Below are 25,992 nucleotides of genomic sequence, written 5' to 3' on the forward strand. Positions count from 1 at the left end.
AAAGGGCAGGGACGAGAGTTATCTCGCTGGAATCAAAGTGCTACAGAGAGGTCTTGTTCTAGGCCAAATAGATCTGAGAAAGAAAAAGTTGATCGGAGAAAAGAGATTCAGTGTCTTGAATGTTGTGGTTTTGGTCATTACAAACCTGAGTGTCCAATGGTTAAGCGAAAAGAGATGAAGTGCTTTGAATGTAAAGGGATTGGACATTTAAAATTTGAATGTCCAAACATGGTGAAAGGAAATAATAAGGCATATGTTAGCTTTAGTGATTCAGAATCAGAGAGTGATGGGGATGAAAAAGAAGGAGGACTGCTGAATCTTTTTGCATACAGTGCTAAGAGTGATGATATAGCTGATGAAAGCTCAGATGATGATGGTGAAGAGTCGATTTCAAAAGAGAGCTACTGTGTTTTGTACGACAACTGGGTCCAATTGTGCAACGAAAAATTGGTTCTTATAAAGGAAAAGCTGCGTTTGGAAGCCAAAGTCAATATGCTTGAAGAAAATAATTCTGAAGGATTGATTGGTGAGGAACTTCCTTCTTCTGAGAAAGAAGTATTAGAAAAGAAACTGAAGGCACTTCAAGAAAAGTATGGTTTGGAAAAAGAAAAAGCAACAAGTCTGGAAAGAGAGCTGAATGAGAATCACAAGAAGATTAGGATGTTGAATAATGGTGGCAAAAAGCTTGATGAGATACTATCTATGGGAATTGTAGGATCTCAGCATCAAGGTCTGGGTTATCACAAAGAGGAGACTGTTGAGCTGTTGTCTCGTGATAAATCAGTAAGCTTCGTTAAGAGCAATGTAAATCATGAAGCTGAGTCAAGTATTCTGGGAAAAGTGGTTCAACAGGAAGCCCCTGTAGCACAAACCAGGAACACACGACATCAACATATATCTTCTTGTGAGCGAAAAGGTTGGACGAAATCCAAGCGAGGACGAAGGGTTTATGAATGCTTTCATTGTGGTAAAAGTGGGCATGTGAGATCTTTCTGTTACAAGTTTAAGAACAAGATCAAGGAGCTTTGGATGGCAAGAAAGTGTTTTATTGATCCCTTTCATTTTTCTAGAGTCTGGGTGGCTAAAAAGGATTTGTACAATAAAAATTTCGAGAATGATGAGAAAAAGTATGATCAAGGTTGCAAAGAGTCTGAGGAAATCAACCTATGCTGCAATCTCTCGAAGATACTCATTGAAGAAGGTGTTGGAGTTGAACCTGAGGTTCTACAGAAGCATGTTGCAGAACCACCTGTACAAGAAAAAGTCACAACTGAATCAACTAGATCCAATAGTAATGATTGGAATGATGAATCATCAGGAGTCTTAGCTACATCTAAACAGTTGCAAGGTCATACGAATCAGTCTGCTGCAGTTGCATTTGTTGAGCAAACCGTTTGTCATGTTCAGCTGAATTCTCAAGGAGTGCTGCAACATTGTTTTGTTTCACAGGTTAAACCTAAGAACATTGTAAAAGCTCATGAGGATTATTTTTGGTACAAGGCATGATAGGAAGCTTGTTGTGTCTCTCTGCATATATGTCTTCATCTTTGTTTTTATATGAATGTGCACTCATGCTGGGGGAGTATGATGAGATGATGATATTGGTGATGATGGTGATGTTGTAGCTGAATGTGGCTGAAGCTTATGTTTTTGGAAGATTCTAGTACTATTCACATATGGAGCTTGAGTTGTCACATTCAGATAAAAAGGGGGAGAATGAAAGCATGAAGACTTTGGTTGCTACAAGGCTGGTCTGTAGGAGTCTGGAAAAGAGGTTCACACAGAGAAACCGTAACGGAGATCGAGTGATGTGGCTGTATTTTTTAGAGACTCTTTGATTAAAGAACAAGTTATTATCATATTTATTAAGAAGATTTGGACTTATCCTTTAATAGGAAAGTAGGTCATAGGAGGTTTTCTATATATTGTTTTATTGGACAAACATGTTGTTTGGCCGTTAAAGAAGAATTTTAGAGAACTAAGCGAGAAAACTTTTAGGGTTCTTAGGGATTTTGGTTAGATTAAGAATTGGTCAGTGGCAAGCCGTGTTGACTATGTGTAAATCTGATTAAACATATCTTGTAAGATTGTTTAAGTGATTCTTAATAAGAAAAGAAGTTCTTTTCTATATTGGCTGCATCTTCGTTTTTACAAAATCTATATGTAGTATACAAATTTTATCTGTAAGCTCTAGGATTTTAATTTTTACATTTTATAATAAATAAAATTAAAACGCAAAAGTTATTAGACTTTTAGACATGGGTTTGATTTTTTTCTTTCAGAAAGGACAAAAATATAAAGTTGATGTTACTAGTCAACTACAACTAATTTGGGGTTTTATGCGTTGACGTGGAACTGCAAATGCAAAAAGTCGTATTGGTTTTACAGAGCAGCACTCTTCATTGGCTTCAGATTTATCAAAAGACCAATCAAATAAATACATTTAAAATCACTTCTGAATAAGAATAATGGCTGCTTATGGTTCTCTCTTCCTTCTCCTCGCCTTCCTTACAAGCTTGAAACCTTCTATACAGATAGTACAGCAACCCGTCCCTAACTACGTCGGCTATAGTTGTACAAATGGGAAAACTTACCTCAAAAACAGCACATACTCCTCCAATCTCCGAACCCTTTTGTCTACTCTTTCTTCCAGCAACACCTTCTCCACCGGATTCTATAGCCTCGTTTTAGGTCAGAATCCTGACTTGGTTTTCGCACTTTACCTCTGCCGTGGAGATGCCTCGTCTGAAGTCTGCCGTGACTGTGTCGTCTATGCTATTAACGAACTTCTGAATCAATGTCTAGATGGGAAAGAAGCCTTCATATTATGCGAAGACTGCATGCTTCGATACGCTGACAGGAATATTCTCTTGGATCCTCCTACAACAAGAAATGAAATCCTCATGGTGAACCAGCAGGATGTTACGGCAAACATATCAGATCGCTTCAATAAGGTACTCTTCTCTTTGATGAACGAAGCTGCAGAGGAGGCTTCTGAAACTGAAAGTCCAAGAAAATTTGCGATTAAGAAGACGTACATCACATCGTCCCAAACGGTTTATGTAATGGTTCAGTGCACGCCTGGTCTGACAAGAGACAGCTGCTTAAGTTGTCTGCAACGTATCATCGGTATATTGCCTCGTAACACAATAGGAGGAATAATTTTTGTGCCGACTTGTACCTTAAGGTACTATCCTGATCCTTCCTTCGGTGACACCCCACTTACTCCGCTGGTACCAGCTCCTCCATTGCCAGTACGTCAAGCTATTCTCCCTCCTCCGCAGCCGAGCATTTCTGATCTAAGACTTAACGTACCAAAAGGCAAAAAATCCACAATAATAATCATAGCAAGTGTAGTTGTCCTGCTTGCTATCTCTGTTCTGCTTTTCATAGCTTGTTATTGTTTCCGTGCAAAAAGGGCCAAGAAGACTTATGAAACAGCAGCTGCGGATGATGGTAAAAGACTCCAAGAGATACTAGTTATTGCTTCTCAAATTTTTTATTTATGGAGCATTTTATCTTGCAGATGGGGATGATATTACAACTGCAGGCTCACTGCAGTTTGATTTTAAGGTTGTTGAAGCTGCGACAGATAATTTTTCCGAAAGTAACAAACTCGGTCAAGGTGGATTCGGACAAGTTTACGAGGTACACTACCTGTTCGTTCAGCAGCCTAATTAGTTGCATGAGAGTTTTCCGTAAGGTGATAACTCTGTTTAGTGCCCAATCGTTTTAGGGAACTCTTCCTAATGGTTTACAAGTTGCTGTGAAGAGACTTTCAAAAAAATCAGGACAAGGTGAAAAAGAGTTCAAGAACGAAGTAGTTGTTGTTGCAAAGCTTCAGCACAAAAATTTGGTGAAGCTTCTCGGATTTTGTTTGGAGAGAGAAGAGAAGATACTTGTCTACGAGTTTGTGCATAACAAAAGCCTTGATTACTTCTTGTTTGGTATGTTAAACCAATGCTAATTATCATAGACATATAATTTTGTTTAAAATGATTTTTTGACATTCTTACTATATGGGTGTGAAGACTCTAGAATGCAGAGCCAACTGAATTGGACTAGAAGGTATAAGATCATAGGAGGCATTGCTAGAGGAATTCTCTATCTTCACCAAGATTCACGGCTCACGATTATACATCGAGACCTCAAAGCGGGTAACATCTTACTGGACGCTGACATGAATCCGAAAGTTGCAGATTTTGGAATGGCTAGAATTTTTGAAATGGACCAAACCGAAGCCAATACAAGAAGAGTAGTTGGAACCTAGTAATTTTTGCTTACTCCATCTAATTTAATTTAATAGGCTTGTATCATGCTTCTATTAACTCAAAACTTTTATGTATGATTTCAGTGGTTACATGTCCCCGGAGTATGCAATGTACGGTCACTTCTCAATGAAATCAGATGTCTATAGCTTTGGAGTCTTAGTTCTTGAGATAATAAGTGGGAGGAAGAACAGCAGTCTCCGTCAGATGGATGGTAGTGTATGCAACTTGGTTACATATGTGAGTGTAAACAGTTTTAGTAATCTCAATATGTTCTGTTATACTTTAGAAGTTACCAATGTTTTGAATTGTTTAAATGTTTGATAGACTTGGAGACTATGGAGCAGTGGGTCTCCACTAGAGCTTGTGGATACATCTTTTCGTGATAACTATCAAAGAAACGAAATTAGCAGATGCATCCATATCGCTTTATTATGTGTCCAAGAAGATACCCAAGATCGTCCAAACATGTCAGCAATCGTCCAAATGCTTACTACTAGCTTGATCGCCCTAGCAATGCCTAAACCACCTGGATTTTTCTTTGGAAATAGGCATGAACAAGCTGGTCCATCCGTCCATAAGTATGCTCCCTGCTCCATCGATGATGCATCCATTACTTCTGTAGCTCCTCGTTAAAAGACAAACTCAGTTCACAAACCATAAACAATCGCTAATTTTGTGCTCATATTAGAATCTAGAAGAATGCTTTGTGGTCATGGTATATGATATAAGCCCTCCCAGTTTTGAGTTAAAAACAAACCACGTAAGGTTTTATCAAAGTCTTAACATTGTCTATCTCACCACATTATAAATCATGTACATCACTTTGCCACAGTACTCTGTTTTTTCCTCTGTTTCCAAATCACATGGTTCAAGATCATTGGAGGTATTCACTTTTCACTTACATAGGTAAAATTTTGAATCGGTGGTGATGTCAGCAGCGAGACTAGATTAATTATTCTTTAATTAAAAATCAAACCAAATTACAAATGGTTTTAACAAACCAAATCGAAACTAAACAATAAAAAGGCTTGATCAAGTCTAGAAATATGTATATATTTGCTTTAAGCCTGAAGGTTAACACCATATTTAGCGAGGATATAAATCAGTGATTGATGCATCGTCAATAGACCCTGACTTGTCCGTGGTAGATTGATCTGAACCATGCAGGTTCTTTTCGGGTCTACCTTGAATGAAAAACCCTGGTTGTCGAGGCAGTGGTAAAGTCACAGTATTACTAGTGAGCATCATGAAAATGGTTGATATTGTTGGACGCTTTACAGGATCTTCTTGAACACATAAAAGACCGATATGGATGCATCGAACCACTTCACTATTCTGGCAATTATCTACTATAAGTGGATCCACGAGGGCTAATGCTGCTTTGTTATTCCAGAGCCTCCAAGCCTAGAATATCAATTTATCAATCAGTTCTAGCTAACATTTCTTAATGTAAGGTAGGAGTGGTACTAAATATTGATTGCCTTAAAACATACATGTGTGAGCAAGTCTTGTGCGCCGCCGTCTGCCTCGTCGAAGCTGCTATTCTTCCTACCACTTATAATCTCAAGAACTAACACGCCAAAGCTATAGACATCAGATTTCATTGAGAATTGGCCATGCATCGCATATTCAGGAGACATGTAACCGCTGGAATCCACAACAAAAGAACATTAGTATATATGTTGACAAAATAATGCTCAATTTATGAGACGTGAGGTGGAAGACTTACTAGGTGCCAACTATTCTGCTTGTGTTATCCTGCGTTTGGTCCAATCCGAAGATCCTAGCCATTCCAAAATCTGCAATTTTTGGATTTATATCCACATCTAGGAGAATGTTACTCGCTTTAAGGTCACGGTGTATAATTTTGAGCTGTGAATCTTCATGGAGATATAGAATCCCTCGAGCAATTCCTCCAATGATCTTGTATCGTTGCGTCCAGTCCAGCTGAACTTGCTTTGTAGGGTCTGTGCACATCCATGAGTTACAGTTAAATAAAGATAAGTAACCCTAACTTTAAAAGAATGGCTAAAGAATCACTGAAAGAATGCAATAAATGCAACTGACCAAAGAGTAAATAATCAAGGCTTTTGTTTGGCATATACTCGTACACCAATATCCTTTCTTCTCCTTGTAGCGAAAACCCTAGAAGCCTAACCAAATTTCTGTGCTGAAGCTTTGCAACTACAACAACCTCGGTCTTGAACTCGGCTTCACCTTGTCTTGAGTTTTTCGACAATCTCTTCACCGCAACTTCTTTCCCATTTGAAAATGTACCCTATCCGTTTCAAAATTTTAATCAGCATCATCTCGTTATTGGTGACAAGAACTAATAATAATATAGTTTACCTTGTAAACCACGCCAAATCCACCTTTACCAATCTTATTTCTTTCTGCAAAATTATTTGTTGCAGTTTGGATTGTTCTATAGTCTAGCTGTAGTGAGTCTGCGGCTTTTATATCATTTCCTACTGCACAACAAAATGTCTCAGTAATAAAAAAAAATGAGGCGGATGAATGACATTAATCATAATCCAATTAAGTTTGTTTAATAGATCTTTACCCTCAGAATCAGATGGAGGTGCTGCGTCATAAGTCTTCTTTTTCCTTTTTGCAAGGAAACAATAACCAGCTATTGAAAGTAGAACAACCGCTATAATAGGTACAACGATGGCTACCACTAACAAAAGCCTTGATTTTGAATTCACACCCTTCCCTGCTTTTTAAAGATCATTGGCTTAAGATCAGATAATGGTAGACAGAAGTATAAAAAAATACAAAATCAATCGTAAGGACAAAACAAAAACAGAGTAAAAACAGAGGAAGGAGAAAGAGTTAACCAGATGATGAAGGTGATTTCATCGGAGGAGTAGACACCGAAGATTCAAGCGGTGGGGGTGATGGTGGTGGTGGGGGTGGTGGTGGTGGGGGTGTTTGGATGGCACTCTCGTTGTAGAACGGGTAAAGTTCGTACCTTACATTACAACTCGGCCAAAAAAGTCTTCCTCCAATTCTTTTAAGATCCATTCCATCGATGCAACTTTGCAAACAGCCTATGCAGTCTTGTCTTTTAAGATCAGGAGTGCACTGAAGCAGCCCGTACAAAGTCTGGTATGCGGTCAATGCCGTCTTCACCGTAGAGAATCTTCTTTCACTGTTGCCTGCTTCAATGGAACCTTTCCTCGTCGCGGACGACACAAAACTTATGAACCCGTCTATTTGATTTTGAATAGAAGAAATATTATTAAGGTTCATCATGACTAATCCTCCTTCGTACGTAACGGTCGAGAGTATACTCTTGTTAGAGTATCTGAGCATACACTCATCGTAATAGACCACGACCTCTCTCTCGTTCGGACACCGAGTTAAGGTGTCGTTGACGGCAAAGGTGACGCAGCTACGACATACTTCCGGCGAGTAATCTCCACGGCAAAGGAAAAGTCCGGTGACCCTGTTGGGGGCTTGTCCCACCGTGATGTTTTGGAACCCGGTGGAGTAAGGGGCGTTACGGGAAGAAAGAGAAGACAAAACGGTTCTGAGATTGGTAAAGTAAGTGCTGTTACTTGTGTAAGTCGTCGTATTTGGACAATTGTGATATATGTAAGAAGGATTTTGAGCAGAAGCTCTGAAGATAGTGAGGAATGAGAAAAGGAAAAGGGAGATGAAAGACACCAAAGAAGGCATGTTTCGACTTCCTTAAGATTTGAGTTTCACATAATGGAGCTCTCTCATTTATAAACTGAAAATTTTTCTTTTCTCTCTAACTACTGCTGATTAACGTGAAAAGTAGACGACGATAAAGTCAATCAAAGTGAAACAGTCAAAGTAAACGATTTTTTTTTTCTCTTATTTTTTTTCTTTCTAGATTGTCTTTTTAATCAACAAACAAAATAAAAATTAATTATGGAAAAAGGCTATGATTTTAGTTATTAGATCAGTGATCTAAATATCATATGTGGAATATGTGGCGTTTAGTGGAGTTTGCTTTTAAAACATGATCTAAGTCATATTTTAGTTCTTTGTTTTCCGAAATGACTGAAAATCTAATACACAATAATTGTAAAGCACTATAATAGAAATTCAAAGGTTATTTTTAGATGTGTACTTTTCCGTTGAGCGTGTTGATTGGTTCTGAAGCAATGAATGAAGGATAGAAACTGATTCAGCTAGGGTTGTGAAATTACTAATGTTTTAAACTTATAACTGTTCGTTTGTAACTTGTCTGGTACGTAAGTTTAACGGTGCTGTCTTATTGACATCCAGATTTTAGAATTCTCTTCTTTTTTTTTCTGCTTATCGCTTTCACATATTTAGCCTAACATTTCAATAACAATTAAAGTTGATGTTACTGGTGTAGTTGGCTTTGACTTTCAAGAAATCGTATTGATTATTAAGTACGCAACAAGAAAGAAAAAAAAAGTTTGACGTGCTGGATGGTTTTCAAATTTTGACTCGTTTGTAGTCTAGTAGTCATGACCCAGTAAAGATAAGAAGAAAAAGAAATGTATCCTTAACTACAGCACAAACAACACGCATAGTGACATTTACCTCTGTCGTGAGTCGTGACATCGTTAGACTCGTGGATCTGGTTATTGTACATAATTTCCAGGAGAGTAATTAGCTCCATGCATGCATATATTGTGCTTTTGTGTTCAACTTGTGAAGTTGTGATGCTCACTGTGACTTAACAACGGAACCATGACTTTATATCTTCAAGAATAGTATACCCGCAAAAGACCGCTTGATTCAGAACAATCTATTAAAAGCAAATATTTATGTTCCATGGTCTATTGTGGATACATCGATCACCAATTCACCATATGTCCTCGTTGAAAGTGGTACTGAAGATTAGTTTAAAAATTGTTTCGTTGTATTTAAAATGTATATATATAACAATGATAAATTTGGATTTTGAAGTTATTTTAACTAAAAATCAGACCAAATTACAAATTGTTGTAACAAACAACAAATTAGAACTAAACAATAAACAAGGTTGATCGCCTATAGAAGTATCAAATATGTAATAAATACATGCTTAAACTTGATTTCAGTAATGCCAGTTAATCCAAGCTCGAAGGCTAACACCATATTCAAGGAGGATATATATAAGTGATCGATGCATCATCAACATATACTGGATCTGACTTGGTCGACGTAGATTGATCTGAATCAAGCGGGTCCTTTTCGGGTCTACTTTGAATGGAAAACCCTGGTTGTTGAGGCACTGGTAAAGTGATAGTATTACTAGTGAGCATCACACAAATGGTTGACATTGTCGGACGTTGTACCGGATCGTTTTGAACACATAAAAGACTGATATGGATGCATCGAACCACTTCACTCTTCTGGCAGTTATCTAATATAACTTGATCCACAAGGTCTAATGCTGTTCCGTTACTCCAGAGCCTCCAAGCCTAGAATATCAATTTATCAATCAGTTCTAGCTAACATTCCTCATTGTAGGAGAGGTAAATATTGATTGCCTTTAAAAACTTACATGTGTGACCAAGTCTTGTGAGTTGCTTGTCTCGTCAAAGTTGCTATTCTTCCTACCGCTTATAATCTCAAGAACTAACACTCCAAAGCTATAGACATCAGATTTCATTGAGAACTGGCCATGCAACGCATATTCAGGAGACATGTAACCGCTGGAATCAATAAGAGAGCTTTAGTACGTATGTTGACAAGATAATGTTCAACAAAATTCAACTTGTGAGAATTTAGGTGGAAGACTTACAAGGTACCAACTATTCTGCTTGTGTTCTCTTGGGTTTGGTCCAATCCGAAGATCCTAGCCATTCCAAAATCCGCAATTTTGGGATTTATATCCGCATCTAGGAGAATGTTACTTGCTTTTAGGTCACGGTGTATGATTGTGAGCCGAGAATCTTGATGGAGATAAAGAATTCCCCGAACAACTCCTCCAATGATATTGTATCGGCGAGTCCAGTCCAGCTGAATCTGCTTTGAAGGGTCTGTGCACATCCATGAATTACATATAAATCTTAAGATTTACAACCCCAATTTCCTAAGATGGCTTAAAAAATCATTGAAACAAAGAAATAAAATGCAACTGACCAAAGAGGAAGTAATCAAGGCTTTTGTTGGGCATATACTCGTACACCAATATCCTTTCTTCTCCTTGTAGCGAAAACCCTAGAAGCCTAACCAAATTTCTGTGCTGAAGCTTTGCAACAACAACAACCTCGTTCTTGAACTCTGTTTCACCTTGTCCTGATGATTTTGATAATCTCTTCACCGCAACATCAGTCCCATTCGAAAGTGTACCCTATCCATGTTTTTATCAGTTATCACCATAATCACGTTATCCACTGTGTTGCAACAAAAAGTACAAATACCTCAGGAGCAAGTAGAGAACTAATAGTAATTTTATAGTATACCTTGTAAACCTCACCAAATCCACCTCGACCAATCTTATTATTCTCTGAATAATCATTTGTTGCAGCTTGAACTGTTCTATAATCAAGTTGCAACGACTCTATGGTTGTTATATCATCTACTGACGCAGAATAAAAGAGTTAGTAATCAGGAAAAATATACTTATGAATGAAGTTAATCAAACCAAATTAAGATTGTTTATTTTACCTTTACCCTCAGATGCAGGCGCTGTGTCATAAACCTTCTTAGCCCTTTTTGCAAGGAAACAATAACCAGCTATGAAAAGCAGAACAGCCACTATAATAAGCACAACAATGGCTACCACTAACATATTTGAATTCCCACCTTTCCCTGCTTTCCAAACATCATTTGCTTAGTCCAAATTATGTTAAAAAAACGAAACTTTCTGTTTTGGTGCTATTTCCAAAAAAACAGGGCAAAAAAAACAGAGGTAGTAAAAAGTGTTTACCAGGTAGTGAAGGAGATATCACCGGAGGAGTAGACACAGGCGACTGTAGCGGTGGTGATGATGGTAGTGGTGGTGGTGATGGTGTTTTAATGCCGGTTTCGTTGTAAAACGCATAAAGCTCGTACCTTGCATTACAACTCGGATAAAGAAGTCTTGCTCCAATTCGGTAAAGAGACATTCCGCCGACCGAATGTAGCAAACAGCTCATGCAGTCCTGTCTTGTTAGATCAGGAGTGCACTGAAGCAGCCCGTAAAAAGTCTGAAATTTGGTCAATTCCGTCTTTATCGTATAAAAATTTCTAGAACTTTTGACTGCTTCGGTGGCAGCTCGGTTCATCGAGGAGGACACCGTAGCTATGAACAGTTCTATTTGATTTTGATTAGAAGAAATATTATTCATGTTTTGCATGAAAAGATGTCCGTCGTACGTAAGGGTCGATAGAATATTCCTGTGAGAGTATCTGAGCATACACTGATCGTAATACAGCACGACCTCTCTCTCATACGGACACCGAGTTAAGGTTTCGTTAACGGCAAAGGTGACGCAGCTACGACATACTTCCGGCGAACAATCTCCGCGGCAAAGGAAAATTCCGGTGACCCTGTTGGGGGATTGTCCCCACGTGGCGTTTTGGAATCCGGTGGAGTAAGAGGCGTTACGGGAAGAGAGAGAGGACAAAAGGGTTTTGAGATTGGTGAAGTAAGTGCTGTTCCTTGAATACGTTGTCGTATTTGGACAAAAACGACCTAGGTAAATAGGATTTTGAGCAGAAGCTCTGAAGCTAGTGAGAAATGAGAACAGGAAAAGGCAGATGAAAGATACCAAAGAAGACATGGTTCGACTTCCTTCAGATTTGAGTTTCACATGATGGAGCTCTCATTTATAAACTGAATAGTTTTCTTTTCTCTCTGACTAACGTGAAGTAGACGATGGTTTGTGACGACCATAAGTACGAAGTCAAAAAGTCAAAGTAAACGATTTTTTTACTTCATTTTTATTAAACAGCATATTTTTTTTGGGGAAATCATGTTAAAATTAAGTTGAATTTGAACGAAAAAATTAGTTATTTGATTAAATGATTATATTTACATAATCACTTCTTCAGCCAAACCCAAAAGTTGATAAGTATTTCTCCACCTCTAAAAGACAAGAGTTTAATGGAAGCTTGGTTTTCAAAGTTTAGAGAGTTATTAAATTTGTAGAGGTTTTTATTAGAAAGCTTAGTTATAATTAAGGGATACTCGTGCATTTCTCAAACTTGTGTGTTTATGAATAAAATTGTAAAAACAATGACATCTCAACAAAAACTAAATCACCGAAAACTAAAAATTTCGAATAACAAGAAGTTTTGAGTTGATAAGGATGATTTTCTCTACTTTACTCTAGTTCTCATCCCTTAATCGCAAAATGGTAAAGTGGACAAGCTGGCACGTCATGCTCGAGTAGATTCACATTAAATTACCTATGTAAACGATTTTTCTTCCAACTGACTCGTTTGAGTTATCTTGTACTTTGTTGACAAAAAGAAAATTATTAAGTTGAATTTAATATCATGAAACCAACACATTAAATTTCATTTGAGATTGTGAATATAAAAATCCATGATACAAAATAACAAAAGAATCTCCATTTCTTTTATTTGAAAAATTCTGCATTCATAGACTGGGGAACGAATGTTAAGATGGAATGTCATAGCAAACACAGTTTGTGTGCTGTGTCAACAAAATCTTGAAACTCATAATCACCTATTCTTCTCCTGTCGTTATTCACGGGAAGTTTGGTCTGGCCTCACTGCGAAGCTCTTCATGACGCGCTATACCACGGTATGGCATCATATTATCAGCCTGCTAACGGATAACTCCCTTGGACATGATCGATTGTTTCTGGTAAGATACATTTTTCAGCTTTCTATACATTCTTTATGGGGGAGAGAAACGGTAGGCGGCAAGGAGAAACCCCTCTCCCAGCGCAGCAGCTTACTAAGTGACTCGACCAGCAGATTCGCAACCGGATTTACTCCATTCTAGGCCTACTCCATTCAGCTACAAAGAGATGCCAAGTTTGATAACTGTCTGTGAACTTGGCTTGCAAGTAACTAAAAGCATGGGCTTCCTCACTATTATTCTTTGATTTTATTTTTTCTCTCTTTAAAATTGTAAACTGATTTAATTTGGGAAAAGCTGCACTCTCTAAACGTTCGAATAATTTTACATTTTATTGGAAAAAAAAAAGTCTGCATTAATCCATCTATTAATAAGTAATAACCCTCTATATATATACATGTTTTTATGAAAATACTTAGATCATTGTAACAGAAAATATAATATATATATATATATATATATATTATGATTTTTGTTTGTCAAAAAATATATATTATAGTTAGATTATGAAAATGAAAATATGAATGGTATAAATTGTCCTTTTATTTTTTTGAATGAATGTAAAGTTTATCCAGCAAGAAAACCTTGTTTACATCAAGTGCAACATTTATGAGAGTAAAGTTCGAAGTTCAAAGTTCAAAGTTCATGGACCTCTAAATAGTCCTTTTATTTTTGTAGAGGAGATTTAATATTGTCTACGATTTTTTTTTTTTTTTAAAGAAAAATATACAAAAATTCAGAGGTATTAGGGTATATTTTTTTTCCCTCAATGAGTGGACCATAGTTGAATGTTCTACAATTAAATAAAGCTTTCGACCGACGTCGAAAAGAATCATTCCAAAATAGTGACTTGGTTTATTTCCTGTGAAAACACTAAATATTTAGTTAATGTTACTAGTCAAATCAACCACAACCAAAAAAAAGTGAAGACAATCATGGTCATAAAGTCCAAGCAAACAATGTTTTCGTCTAATGTATTGTCATTTTAGGTATTTTAGTGGAAAAATATGTTCTTTAAGTATTGGCAGATCCAATTTCTTAAACAACATAAAAAGTTTGTGGGAAAATTCCATGTTGAAGTTAACATGGAATTTTAAAGTACATTAATTGTTTTATCAATGATCTACGTACTTGTTGATCCAAACTCACAACTTGGTCATTGTTTCTCCATCCGGAATATATATATTCCACCTCTAGAGATTTTTTTTTTAAAGTTTTTAAAAATTTAGAAATTTTGTTGAAATTAAGGTTTTCGCAAATAAACATTTAAAGTTGCCATATTTTGAAATTTAACCCTTCATTTCTAAAAAATGCAAATCAATCTTATGATTCAAAAATAATATGCAGTATTAAATTTCTACGTAGTTACTATTTTCTAAAGATTACACGGCCACATATATTAAATTTTTTAAATTATGAAAGTTGACCTAAATTCTTCGTCGCAAGAGTTATGATTAGATATATATAATTTATCTAAATTTTACAAACTTAAAAGTCATGACAACATGTCATATTGCATTTTTTATATTTTTATTTTATTTTACATGAGATAGACTCTCTGGCAAAGTCTAGATGGTTCGAAGGATAGCGCTTGGAAGGGAACTATATAAAATGCTCTGGTCTCTGGTCTGAGGGAATGTACATGTCTATGCCTGGAACCTCTTAGTAATTAAAAAAAAAATTAAAAGATGGAAAATATATGACTTTAAATTGATACTCCTTCCAGGTTTTTTTACTTGTCGTTCTAGAGCTTTGCACACAAATTAAAAAAATAGATCAATGTTCTATTATACCCCTTCTTTAATACATTTTCTAATTTTTTATTGGTCAAAACATTAAAATAGTTGGGATAAAATTAGTATTTTTACCAAAATTATGCATTGGAAACCTAAAACGATACGTATTGAAAAACAAAATTTTTACTCTAGAATGACAACTAAAAAAACTAGAGGGAGTAAAAGCTTTTAATTGTTAAAATTTTTGTTATAATGGATATTTATGGGTATATGTTTAAAATTGTAAAAAATTGATATCTCAATTAAAACAGATTTTATTTAAAATATAGAACCACTAAAACATAAAAAGAATTGAATAACAAGAAATTATTAATGAAATATAAAAATCATGAAACCAATCGAAAAACCAATAGTTGATCTATGCATCATCAAGCGGCGTCATTTGGTGTCTACTCTGAACGAAAAACCCTGGTCTCCGAGGTACTGGTAATGTCACGGTATTAGTGAGCATCGTGAAAATGGATGACAAGGTTGGGCGGTCTACAGGATCTTCTTCAACACATAAAAGACCGATATGGATGCATCGAATAACTTTACTCTTCTCACAACTATCTGCAATAATTGGATCCACGAGGTTTAACGTTGTTCCGTTATTCCAAAGCCTCCAAGCCTAGAATATCAACCAACCGATCAGTTTTTACAACTATTACTTATTGTAAGCATGGTTTCCTTGGAACTTACATATGCCACCAAGTCTTGTACGTTGTCTGTCTCGTAGAAGCTGTTATTCCTTCTACCACTTATAATCTCGAGAACTAACACTCCAAAGCTATAGACATCTGATTTCATTGAGAAATGGCCACGCATTGCATATTCAGGAGACATGTAACCGCTGGAATCCATGACAAAACTTTGATATATTGGCCAAATAATGTTCAAGAAACATCTACTAGTCAGTGGGAAGACTTACAGCGTACCAACTACTTTGCTTGTCTTATCTTGGGTTTGGTCCATTCCAAAGATCCTTGCCATTCCAAAATCAGCAATTTTTGGATTCATATCCGCATCGAGGAGAATGTTACTCGCTTTGAGATCACGGTGTATGATTGTGAGCCTTGAATCTTGATGAAGATAGAGAATTCCTCTAGCAATGCCAGTAATGATCTTGAATCGTAGAGTCCAGTCTAGTTGACCTTTCTTTGTAGGGTCTGTGCAAATCCATAAATTACAGTTACCTCTAACTGTTTGCAGCCTCAATTTTCAGAATTTGACCAGTGAATCATTAAAACAAAGCATGAAGTGTACTGACCGAAGATGATGTAATCAAGGCTTTTGTTAGGCACATACTCGTAGACCAATATTCTTTCTTCACCTTTTAGACAAAATCCTTGAAGCTTTACCAAGTTTCGATGCTGAAGCTTTGCCACAACAACAACCTCGTTCTTGAACTCTGTTTCACCTTGTCCTGAAGTTTTCGATAGTCTCTTCACCGCAACTTCAGTCCCATTTGAAAATGTACCCTGCCCATTTTTATCAGCATCATCTCGTTATCCAAATGTGCTGGCAACAAAATTCAATAAAAATGCACAGCCTCAGACATAGTTACCTTGTAAACCTCACCAAATCCACCTTGGCCAATCTTATTTCTCTCTGAAAATCCATTTGTGGCAGATTGAATTTTTTTATAATCGAGCTGCAGTGTGTCTACGGTTGTTATATCATCTCCTGTTGCACAATAAAAGTCTTACGAATCAGAAAAAGAGGTTGATGAATGTTTTAATTAGACCCAAACAAGGTTGTTAAATCACTTGAACCTCTACCATCAAAAGCAGGTGTTGTGTTATACGTCTTCTTTGCCCTCTTTGCATGGAAACTATAACCAGCTATGAAAAGCAGAATAACCACTATAATAGGCACAACAATGACTACCAGTAAGACACTTGAATTGCCACTTTCCTCTGCGTTCCAAAATCCAAATATATCATATGAATTAAAATAATAGCAATCTGAATAAATACTACCAAAAGCTGTGTTTCTTCAATCGTATTTTTTGGATAATTTTTTCAAAAATTTTGTAGCAAATTCTAATTGTGTGTTTTACGAAATGTTGCGATTGTTCATACTAACGGGGGTTTTTTTTTTTTGTAAAATTGCAACTGCTCATTGTAGAGTTGTGTTTATTCAAATTTTCGTATCTTTTGAAACTATATATATATTTGTTTGGTTAAACTGTTTTCATTTTTTTTACCATGACACAAAATAATATAAAACTTCAATCTCAATAATTTTTACATCTTTTCTAAATTATTCTCTAGCATTCATTCTTTTAAAAGTAAAGAAATTCCTTCAATTCTTAATTTAACAAAAGATTTTTGGAATGATAAATTTAATTTACAAATTTTAGTTAATTTTAAATAAAAAAATTTAATGAAAATACCTAGAGTTTTCTTCCAAGAGTTAAATGGATTATATAGTGAGTTTTTGGATTCAAATTTTTAATATGATAATAAAGATGTCTTCTATTTAAAAGCAGTTTATATGGGTTATATACATCGGAATTTGGATTCTGCATTAACATTACAAAGTCGAGATCTGAAAAGATATCCTCAAGCTAAATGGCTATCTTGTATATTTTTCATTTGTGTTGGACGCTTTAATTGTAGTAAACGTGAAATGAATCATTTTAAATGGTATTCTTTTCCAGATAAAATTTCAAATGTTAGAAGTAAAATAATAATTCTGATTAGTCACTTCAATATAAAGGGAAGACATTTTCGTTTAATAATTTTTTATATTTATTTTTTAAAAATCATACAGTTGAGTCTGTCATTGTATAGTTGTGTCTTTTACCATAAAATATCTATAAAATATATTTATTTTGAACAACAAATCATACGGTTGTGTCTGTTTATTGTAAAGTTATGTCTTTTACAATAAAAATCTATATCAGAATAACAATCTGAATAAATGCCAGTAACAGTTGCGATTTTCATCGTACATTTTCATTAAATAGTTTTTTTTTGAAAAAACTTATTTGGTTATGCCAGTTCATTGTAGAGTTGTGTCTTTTATTATAAAAGAAAATCATATGGTTACTTTTATTTGTTGTAGAGTTATGTCTTTTCATCATATCTTATTACTTTTTGTTCCAATAGTTATGTTTATATAAATATTTATGTCTTTTGAACTATATATATATACATATATATTTGTCTCTTCTTAGATAACTAACAAATCAATGAATCATTATTCGCTAACACAAATTTTCCGTTTCATGCTGAATCTAAATAATATGAATTTTAATATTTCCAACATTATTCTATAATCTAACTAAAGATTTGAAAAATATTTATAGTAATATAGAAGTTTAATCAACTTTAATTATGTAAGTTTAAAATATGTGTTTTTAAACAATTATTTTTAGAGGTTATGTATTTTTATTATAATTATTAGTTGATAAATTTTCATTCAAGATAAAATTTATTTTATTTTTAAAATTATTTTATCAGAAATTGCGTTTACTTATTATAGTCGTTTGTTTGATATTTTTACTTAGGCTCACTTCGTCATAATATCTGTTTGTGAGTAAAATAAATATTAATAAATGTTATGATGTTTGTTACTCTTTACAATAACTTTACATACAATATCTTATACTTATAACACATATAAATTATAAGTAGAGTTGCCTTGATTCATTATGACTTTTAATTTAATATTTTTAACTAGAGTTGAAACTTTTTACCATATTATTTTTTATTATAGGTTTTTGATGGTTGTGGTTTTTAAACTCACAGTTATATATATTTAACATTTATGAAGTTTTAGCCCTACTTATTATTTTCTTCTTTTGAGATAATTTTTAATCCTATTATTTAGCATATATTTTTAAATGATTTTATAATATATAATACTAAATTTGGAATTTAATTTAACTTGTTTTGAAATACTTCAATAATAGTAATAATAATAGAAACAAAAAAATAGAAAGTTCCCCTAATTTGGAGATCTCAGGGAAAGAGAAAAAAAAGAGTAAGAAGAAATAGTTCACCAGTTCGGGCAGGAGAGGACAAAGGAGGAGTAGACACATGTGGCAGCGGTGGTGGTGGTATTCCAATGGCGGTTTCGTTGTAGAACGGATAGAGCTCGTACCTTGAGTTACAACTCGGCCAAAGAAGTCTTCCCCCAATTCTGGAAATATACATTTCGTTAATGCATTCTTGCAAGCAACGCAAACATTGTACTTTGGTCAGATCAGGAGTGCACTGAACCAGGGTATACAATGTCTCAAGTGAACTCCAGTTGGCCTTTTTCGTATAGAACTTTCTAGAACTGTTGGCTGCTTCTGCGGCAGCTTGGTTCAGCGTGGACGAAACCAACTCTTGGAATTGCCCTGCTAGTTTAACGTTAGATGAAAAATCATTGCTGTCCATTTTCCGAAATCCATTATCGAGGTTAAGGGTCGATAAAATATTCCGATGAGAGTATCTGAGCATACACTCCTCGTAATAGAGCACCGTTTCTTTCGCATTCGAACACCGAATGAAGGTTTCGTTGATAGAAAAGAGGACGCAGCTACGGCAAAATTCAGGCGAAACGTCTCCCCGACAAAGGAAAAGTCCAGTGACCCTGTCAGGGTCTTGTCCTGTGGTAGCGTTCTGGAATCCAGTGGAGTAAGAGGCGTTGGGAGAAGAGAGAGATGAAAAAAGGATTCTTAGATTGGTTGAGTAAGTGCTGTTTCTTAGGAAAGTTGTCGTGTTCGGACAGACATGGTATGTGTAAGTAGGATTTTTAGCAGAAACTCTGAAGCTTCTGAGGAAGGAGAAAAGGAAAAGCAATATGAAAGAAGCCCAAGAAGACATGTTTCGGTTTCCTCGATTTTTGTTTCAGATCATGAAGCTCGCAGTTTTCTAAATGAATCACAGGATGAGGATTGAGGATCGGTCGTGGCGACTGAGAAGTCAGTTCGGTCAAAGTAAACACCCAACTTGCGTTTATACATTATACTAAAATTTCTTTGCAGTTTCGGTTTCCTCTTGAATTTTATTTCTTTCTAGTATGGTACTAAAATTCCAACTTGTGTTGATAGTATTTGTCTTTAATATATAAAAGTTCATATGCTATTTGATATGAATTAAATAAACAATATTAATGTTGTCTAAGTTTTGTTTACAATTTATTTTTTATTTTAATAGATATTTTGAATAATTTTATCTACAATGTCATATTTATAATGGTTTTTTATAGTAAACGTTTAAATCACTTTACATTGACTATGCATTTTAGGTGCTAGGTGCTAGGTGGTGGATCACCATGACGTCTAGCAATTTCTAATACTTTTCTAAATAAGATATATTTTACAACATATTGGAGACTTGGAGTTTAAATGCAAGCCAGGACCGTACGTAAGCCTTACAAAACGCGTGAAAGTAGCGCGTTGTTTCCTCAAATCAACTGGCTACTATTATTAAGTCAGACCCACGCTGTGGGCAATGGGATCAAACTCACCAAGTAAAGATGTAGAATATAAAATGTTGTAGTTACTGTTGATTTGCTAGAGCATTTGGTCGATTGCAAAATGACAAGTTGTTTCCCTGCAAGACTTTTACTGTTTTGACTTTTAATCGTTTACTTGTTTATTACTCGGCTGCCGTCTAGTACGGAAGCAAAATGGTGCTTCATAACAATAATATTCTGATTCCTTTTTTATTCCTTAAAAACTGATATATACTAATGTTTCTTTCATTGGTCTCTTCTTTCATTTGGGTAAGAACTCAAGTTGACGTTACTTGTATCCTAACTCCTAAAAGCACGGCCGGCTATATGATACCGTTGTCGTGGACTTGCAAGAAATTGTATTATTATAACCACGAGGTGGTGGGCTATTGGTTATAGCCTTGGTGGAAAAGTCGTCCTATTGGACTAGACCAGAGATCGATTCTTCCCAAGCGCAGAATTGCTCAACTTTATCCCTTTGGCCATATGGGTATGAACCCAATTCTTACGACCCATTTGCAAATCTGGAGGGATCCTACACGTGGGATATCCCTCCTCCAGAGATTAGTCTCAGACCCCTCCATAGGTCTGGGGATTTACTCTGAGTTAACAAAAGAAAAAAAATTGTATTATTTAACAGAACAGTTATATTGTTTAGTCATTACTCATTAAGTTTAGGTTACAAATAATGCACACTCTGTGATAATGTAACTACAAAGAAACCTGAATAAGAAAACACATAATAGATGCTTTTATTCTTCCTCTCTCTCTGTCTTTCGTTCAGCTCTCCTCTCCATGTATAACCCTGAAACACCTCCAGAACCCCAAAAAAGCAGCTCCACCTTCATCTCTCATCAGAGTGTCTTGAAGACACCTTAAACTTAGACTAGGTTATTTCCGGCTCTATGACCTTAGACCCCAGCCAAACTTCTACTCCTTTATCATGGTTGTGCACTACTTCAAGCTCTATGTATGATGCCATGCGCATGCTCTCTTCATTGAGTCATGTGCTCTTGCATCTGCCCTGCACAGTGCCCTGCGTTGTGTCCTACAGCTGCCAATAGCGTACAATGATACTAAGATTTTTGTATCTCCTAGCAGGTTCAATTAACCTTATGCAGTTGTAATATTTAAGGTGTCAATCCAGTTGGGAAACTTTACTAACAACTGAGATGCAATCAAAAAATCACAAGTCAAGCCAATTTAAAGAGAGTGTTTTTATCTAACAATCCTAAAACAGTCAAAATGCAAAACAGAAATGAGTCACAGAACTAGAAACGAGAATGCATGACGAGAAGCTAAAATGAATGAAAACGGAAACGAGTCTAAGCATGAACTAAAAAGCAAGAAACAAAACAGTCTCAGGAATGTAATAAAAATCAGAAATAAAGAAGTCCTAAGGATGGGAGTAATTGATGTCAGTGGAGTATCCTAGTCTATAGAGTGTTTAACATGCCACAAGCAAACCATTCCTAAACAATGAACATCACTTCTTAGCTAATCCAATCTCTTGACAGAAGCTACTCAAACTCAACCACTTCCAAACCTAGCTCTCGCTAGAGAAACATGATCAAGCATGGCATGAAAAAACAAGTTCATTCACGTCAACAAACATCCTAGACAACTAATCTCTTAGGCTTGGAATGTAAGTCTCTAGCACTAGCTGGTCAGACATTACATCGAACACCTTTTGGGTGCGGAAATATCTAAAACCTAGTTCCAATTGATCAGAGAGAAACTAGTATTTCTAACTCTAGTCCAGAAGGGAATCATACAATCAACGCTTAAACAGTCTACATCCTAAGATCATCCACCTAATCTATCTCATCCTCAAGAACTACCACACTACGCAGATCTAAAAATCATCGTCAAGGATGCAAACACAGAAAACATTGAAACAAGCATTATTAGGTAGATAAAAATAAGATGAACAACTTTGTAGAAGGAATCAAATGCAAAATCTGAATAAATTTCAAAGATATCGGAATACAAGTCTCAGAACGTATTTTTGTGGCTAGCTTAAAACCTTCTAGGAAAGAAAACAATACGGGATAAAAGATAAGATGTCTCAACCAAGACTTAACAAAATGTTTTTTTGTGAGAATATGGAAAGCCCTAAAACTTAAAACGACAAGGTAAAGCGTCGGTTCGGTAATCTCCTGAAGCGTGTGAAACCAAACATTTTTCTTCCCGACATGTGCGATCGAGTCTGTGCGCGTCGAATGGAATGCAGTGTCATCATGGCTCAGACGGACGGCTGAGGAGCATGGCTCGATCAGACAAGCTGGAGTGCGTGGCGGGGGAGCATGGCTCGATCAAACAAGATGGAGTGCGTGGTGGGGCAAGCATGGCTCGATCAAACAAGCTGGAGTGCGTGGCGGGGGAGCATGGCTCGATCAGACAAGCTGGAGTGCGTGACGGGGGAGCATGGCTCGATCAAACAAGCTGGAGTGCGTGGCGGGGGAGCATGGCTCGATAAGACAAGCTGGAGTGCGTGGCGGGGGAGCATGGCTCGATCAGACAAGCTGGAGTGCGAGGCGGGGGAGCATGGCTCGATCAGATAAGCTGGAGTGCGTGGCGGGGGAGCATGGCTCGAGCGTGGTGTATACGCATCCACTAAAACAATGATAACTCTTGAACCACACCTCCGATTGGCTTGAAATAAACGGTGTTGGAAAGATAACTCAATTTCCCTACAACTTTGATGAAGACGTCAAAAGCTAAATCCCACTCGAGTGGAACGGCTCGAATGGATGGCTCGGTTGATGCTTCCCGGAGATGGCTCAGTTGACGCTTCCTGGAAGTGTTGTGAGATTGGCTCGAAAGACGGTTCCGGGAGTGTTGTGCAGCGGATGGGTCGAGCGATGCGCTTCCAACGTCTCCTTAGTACCTGAAATACTCCGAAATACACAATGTATGCAAGGATGATGCAAGAACTACCTAAACATGCAAAGTGTATAGAAAGGACTAGAAAATGATGCAAACCAATAAGTTATCCTAGCTAAATGCATGATAAATATATGCTAAGGAGAGGCAAAATATAGACATATCAACTTCCCCAAACTTACTCTTTGCTTGCCCTCAAGCAAACAATCAAGAACAGAGTCTGGAAGAGATGTATGAAGATGGGGTCTCAGAACCTAAAACATGCTAAATAAAATAGTTAGAATCAAGGTCCTTGTTTTTAGTTCTATGATGCATGGTGAAGGAACTCTATATTTTTTCTACACATGCAATCCTATCAATCATTCCCTTTAACATTCATTAACAGAGAACCGTGAATCGAGCTAAGCAATGTCGTTGAACTCATTTGGCTAGGGTAAAAGGTTAGAGACTTAGATGGTCTCCTTCTCAAGTGGTTTCATCAATTCAGAACAAGGTTCTCTCACGAAAAGGAGTTGAGCTTAAGAGAAGGCTAAAGGTTGAAACCAACTGATACATACAAGAGCAGCGCCCTGTCTACCCAAAGAACGTTTCAAACCGAAGTTGGTTCTACCCTTCATCACAAACATTGTCTCAAACCCATTCTTTCATTCTTTACACTTGGTCTTAGGAGGAGTTCACTTCTTATCATTCTAGCGGATTGGGAAATCTTTATTATCAGTAAGGTTTTTTTTCATTTCTTCTAAGGAATCTAGACATCTTAAACATTTTACTTTCTTTTCTTTGTCTAATCTTTTTGTTTTATGCCCAGAACCAATAACTCATTATTTTGCTCAACCCAAATCCTTTACTAGACTTGTAAACCTTGAAAGCACATCCCCTTCCTAAAGACTTTCTACCCTTTACTTTCTTTTTACACTTCACTTTTCTGCATNTGTTGACGCTTAGGGAGGGTAACGACTGCACTTGAATTGGAGAATGGTCGAGTGACACTTTGAGTTTTCTCTTTGGTTACCAAAANAGGCCTTGATCCTATCCTATTGAATCCAAAATGCTAACAAGGTTACAATCATCATCAACCCTTATGCTAAATGTAACAACCCTATATGAATAAACCTAGACTCAATCCTAATATGCAGGTGCAAACTACATGAACACTCTGTTTTTGTGGAAATTTTCTAAATTTTTTCAAATCTTTATGGGTTTTCTATGCAAATAGATGGATGCAGACTCAAACCTGATATGATGCAAAAAAATTTGAAATAAGAATCACAAAACACGACATCAGATACATCATCTCAAACCCTCCCCCAAACTTAAATTACACAGTCTATTGTGTAAGAAAAATTTGCAAGAGGATTGAAGAATCACAACACAAACAATTGATGAATGAAATGGTATATACAAAGGGAAGGTAGGAGTACCTCAATAGTAAAAGAAGGAGTCGGAGCTCGCCCAGGGAGGAGCGTTATATTGACTTTGTCCTTCACCTTGTTTGGGATCCGCAGGAGTGACCTCAGCTGGTTGGTCGACTTGCTGCTCAATCGCTTGCGTGTTCTGATACATGTTCCGTTGCTCGTCACACTGCATGTCATCGACTCTGGATTCGCCATGGTCCGAGACCAACACAACAACCTCGGTAGGCTGATAATCACCTTGATGTTCAACTTGCTGCTCAACCTCAACCTCATGCTCATCTCAAGCTGCAAAACGACGCGCTGATCTATGACTAGAAGAGGCTCTGGAACCTCGCGAAGCGCGTCTCCTTCTCTCCCTGGACTCATGTGACGAGTGGCGTGAAGGAGCGGGTGAAAGCGGACGCTCCCGTGACACATATGAAGATTGACGTGCTGGGGAAGGAACCGGAGAGAGTGTTCTCTGACGAGTTCGCTCGATGGAGACTTCGTGTGTGGCTCGAGAGAGGGGCTCGATCGGGTGTTGGCTTGAGTGGCTCGAGCGTGGTAGTTGGAGCGTGTGCGGAGTAAGACTGGCTCGAGCGTGACAGCGGAGGCGTGGCTCGAACGAGTGCAGAGTGATGAACCTCTCAGGATGGGTCGAGTCTGATTCCACGCCGTCGGTTGAACCTTGCTCGAGTCGACGATGGTTGAGAACGCACGGTGGTGGTTGAACTCTGCAACACCTCTTCTTCATTATCCCAAACCTCTTCCTTAATTTTCTTGGAGGAGAACTTCTCATTGTACCTTGGAGATTCTTGATTTGCCCACTCATCTCCTTCACCATAGCTGTTAACTCTTTCACTGAATCCCTTAGAATTTGAATATTTTGGAGTTCATGCAAACTGTCAAGCGCGGGAGGACTTGACTCTTGCGGTTGGTGAGGTTTAGGAAGCAGGTGTTGACGCTTAGGGAGGGTAACGACTGCACTTGAATTGGAGAATGGTCGAGTGACACTTTGAGTTTTCTCTTTGGTTACCAAAACCTCAGTTTCTACCTCATTCACACTCTCAAAGAAGTCAAACCCAGCTTTATGATCTTTCTCTTCAATCACGAAGGTCTGCCCATCAATAGTTGGTTTCTTCTTAGAATCCTTAATGTCAAACTTCATCTTGAAGTTTTTACCCAGATTGAGATCAATCATCCCTTTCTTGACATCAATGACTGCTCCAACTGTAGCTAAGAAAGGTCTTCCCAGGATTAGTGGATCTTTAGGCTCTTCATCCATTCCCAGCACCACAAAATCAGTAGGAATCTNATTGTGTAAGAAAAATTTGCAAGAGGATTGAAGAATCACAACACAAACAATTGATGAATGAAATGGTATATACAAAGGGAAGGTAGGAGTACCTCAATAGTAAAAGAAGGAGTCGGAGCTCGCCCAGGGAGGAGCGTTATAT

The 25,992-nt window shown here is 36.9% G+C and overlaps 4 protein-coding genes across 6 annotated transcripts; 1 reads left to right on the top strand and 3 right to left on the bottom strand.

Moving 5' to 3' along the window:
* Nucleotides 2,402–5,095, top strand: LOC104731170 (cysteine-rich receptor-like protein kinase 5). The gene is made up of 6 exons (XM_010450456.2): nt 2,402–3,456; nt 3,527–3,648; nt 3,737–3,947; nt 4,032–4,269; nt 4,355–4,508; nt 4,596–5,095. The coding sequence occupies exons 1-6, from the start codon at nt 2,469–2,471 to the stop codon at nt 4,902–4,904; spliced, it is 2,022 nt and encodes a 673-aa protein (XP_010448758.1). The 5' UTR covers nt 2,402–2,468; the 3' UTR covers nt 4,905–5,095.
* Nucleotides 5,262–7,988, bottom strand: LOC104731171 (cysteine-rich receptor-like protein kinase 6). Its single transcript, XM_010450457.2, has 7 exons — nt 7,112–7,988; nt 6,835–6,987; nt 6,621–6,742; nt 6,339–6,549; nt 6,001–6,238; nt 5,765–5,918; nt 5,262–5,675 (listed from the first exon to the last, which is right to left on the bottom strand). Exons 1-7 carry the CDS (start codon nt 7,953–7,955, stop codon nt 5,358–5,360), a joined length of 2,040 nt encoding a protein of 679 aa, XP_010448759.1. The 5' UTR covers nt 7,956–7,988; the 3' UTR covers nt 5,262–5,357.
* LOC104731173 (cysteine-rich receptor-like protein kinase 8) lies at nt 9,175–12,022 on the bottom strand. 3 transcript variants are annotated; one of them, XM_010450460.1, is made up of 7 exons: nt 11,140–12,022; nt 10,884–11,021; nt 10,673–10,788; nt 10,350–10,560; nt 10,009–10,246; nt 9,769–9,919; nt 9,175–9,685 (listed from the first exon to the last, which is right to left on the bottom strand). In XM_010450460.1, the coding sequence occupies exons 1-7, from the start codon at nt 11,972–11,974 to the stop codon at nt 9,362–9,364; spliced, it is 2,013 nt and encodes a 670-aa protein (XP_010448762.1). In that variant the 5' UTR covers nt 11,975–12,022; the 3' UTR covers nt 9,175–9,361. The 3 variants fall into 3 exon arrangements, with proteins under 3 accessions (XP_010448762.1, XP_010448761.1, XP_010448760.1); XM_010450459.1 differs by having other exon boundaries at nt 10,673–10,791; XM_010450458.1 differs by having other exon boundaries at nt 10,878–11,021.
* LOC109124920 (cysteine-rich receptor-like protein kinase 7) lies at nt 15,109–19,741 on the bottom strand. Its single transcript, XM_010450464.2, has 7 exons — nt 18,811–19,741; nt 16,574–16,717; nt 16,366–16,484; nt 16,069–16,279; nt 15,730–15,967; nt 15,501–15,651; nt 15,109–15,429 (listed from the first exon to the last, which is right to left on the bottom strand). The coding sequence occupies exons 1-7, from the start codon at nt 19,619–19,621 to the stop codon at nt 15,178–15,180; spliced, it is 1,926 nt and encodes a 641-aa protein (XP_010448766.1). The 5' UTR covers nt 19,622–19,741; the 3' UTR covers nt 15,109–15,177.

This window comes from Camelina sativa, chromosome 12, assembly GCF_000633955.1.
Source record: "Camelina sativa cultivar DH55 chromosome 12, Cs, whole genome shotgun sequence".
In the NCBI taxonomy this organism is placed as follows: Eukaryota; Viridiplantae; Streptophyta; class Magnoliopsida; order Brassicales; family Brassicaceae; genus Camelina; species Camelina sativa.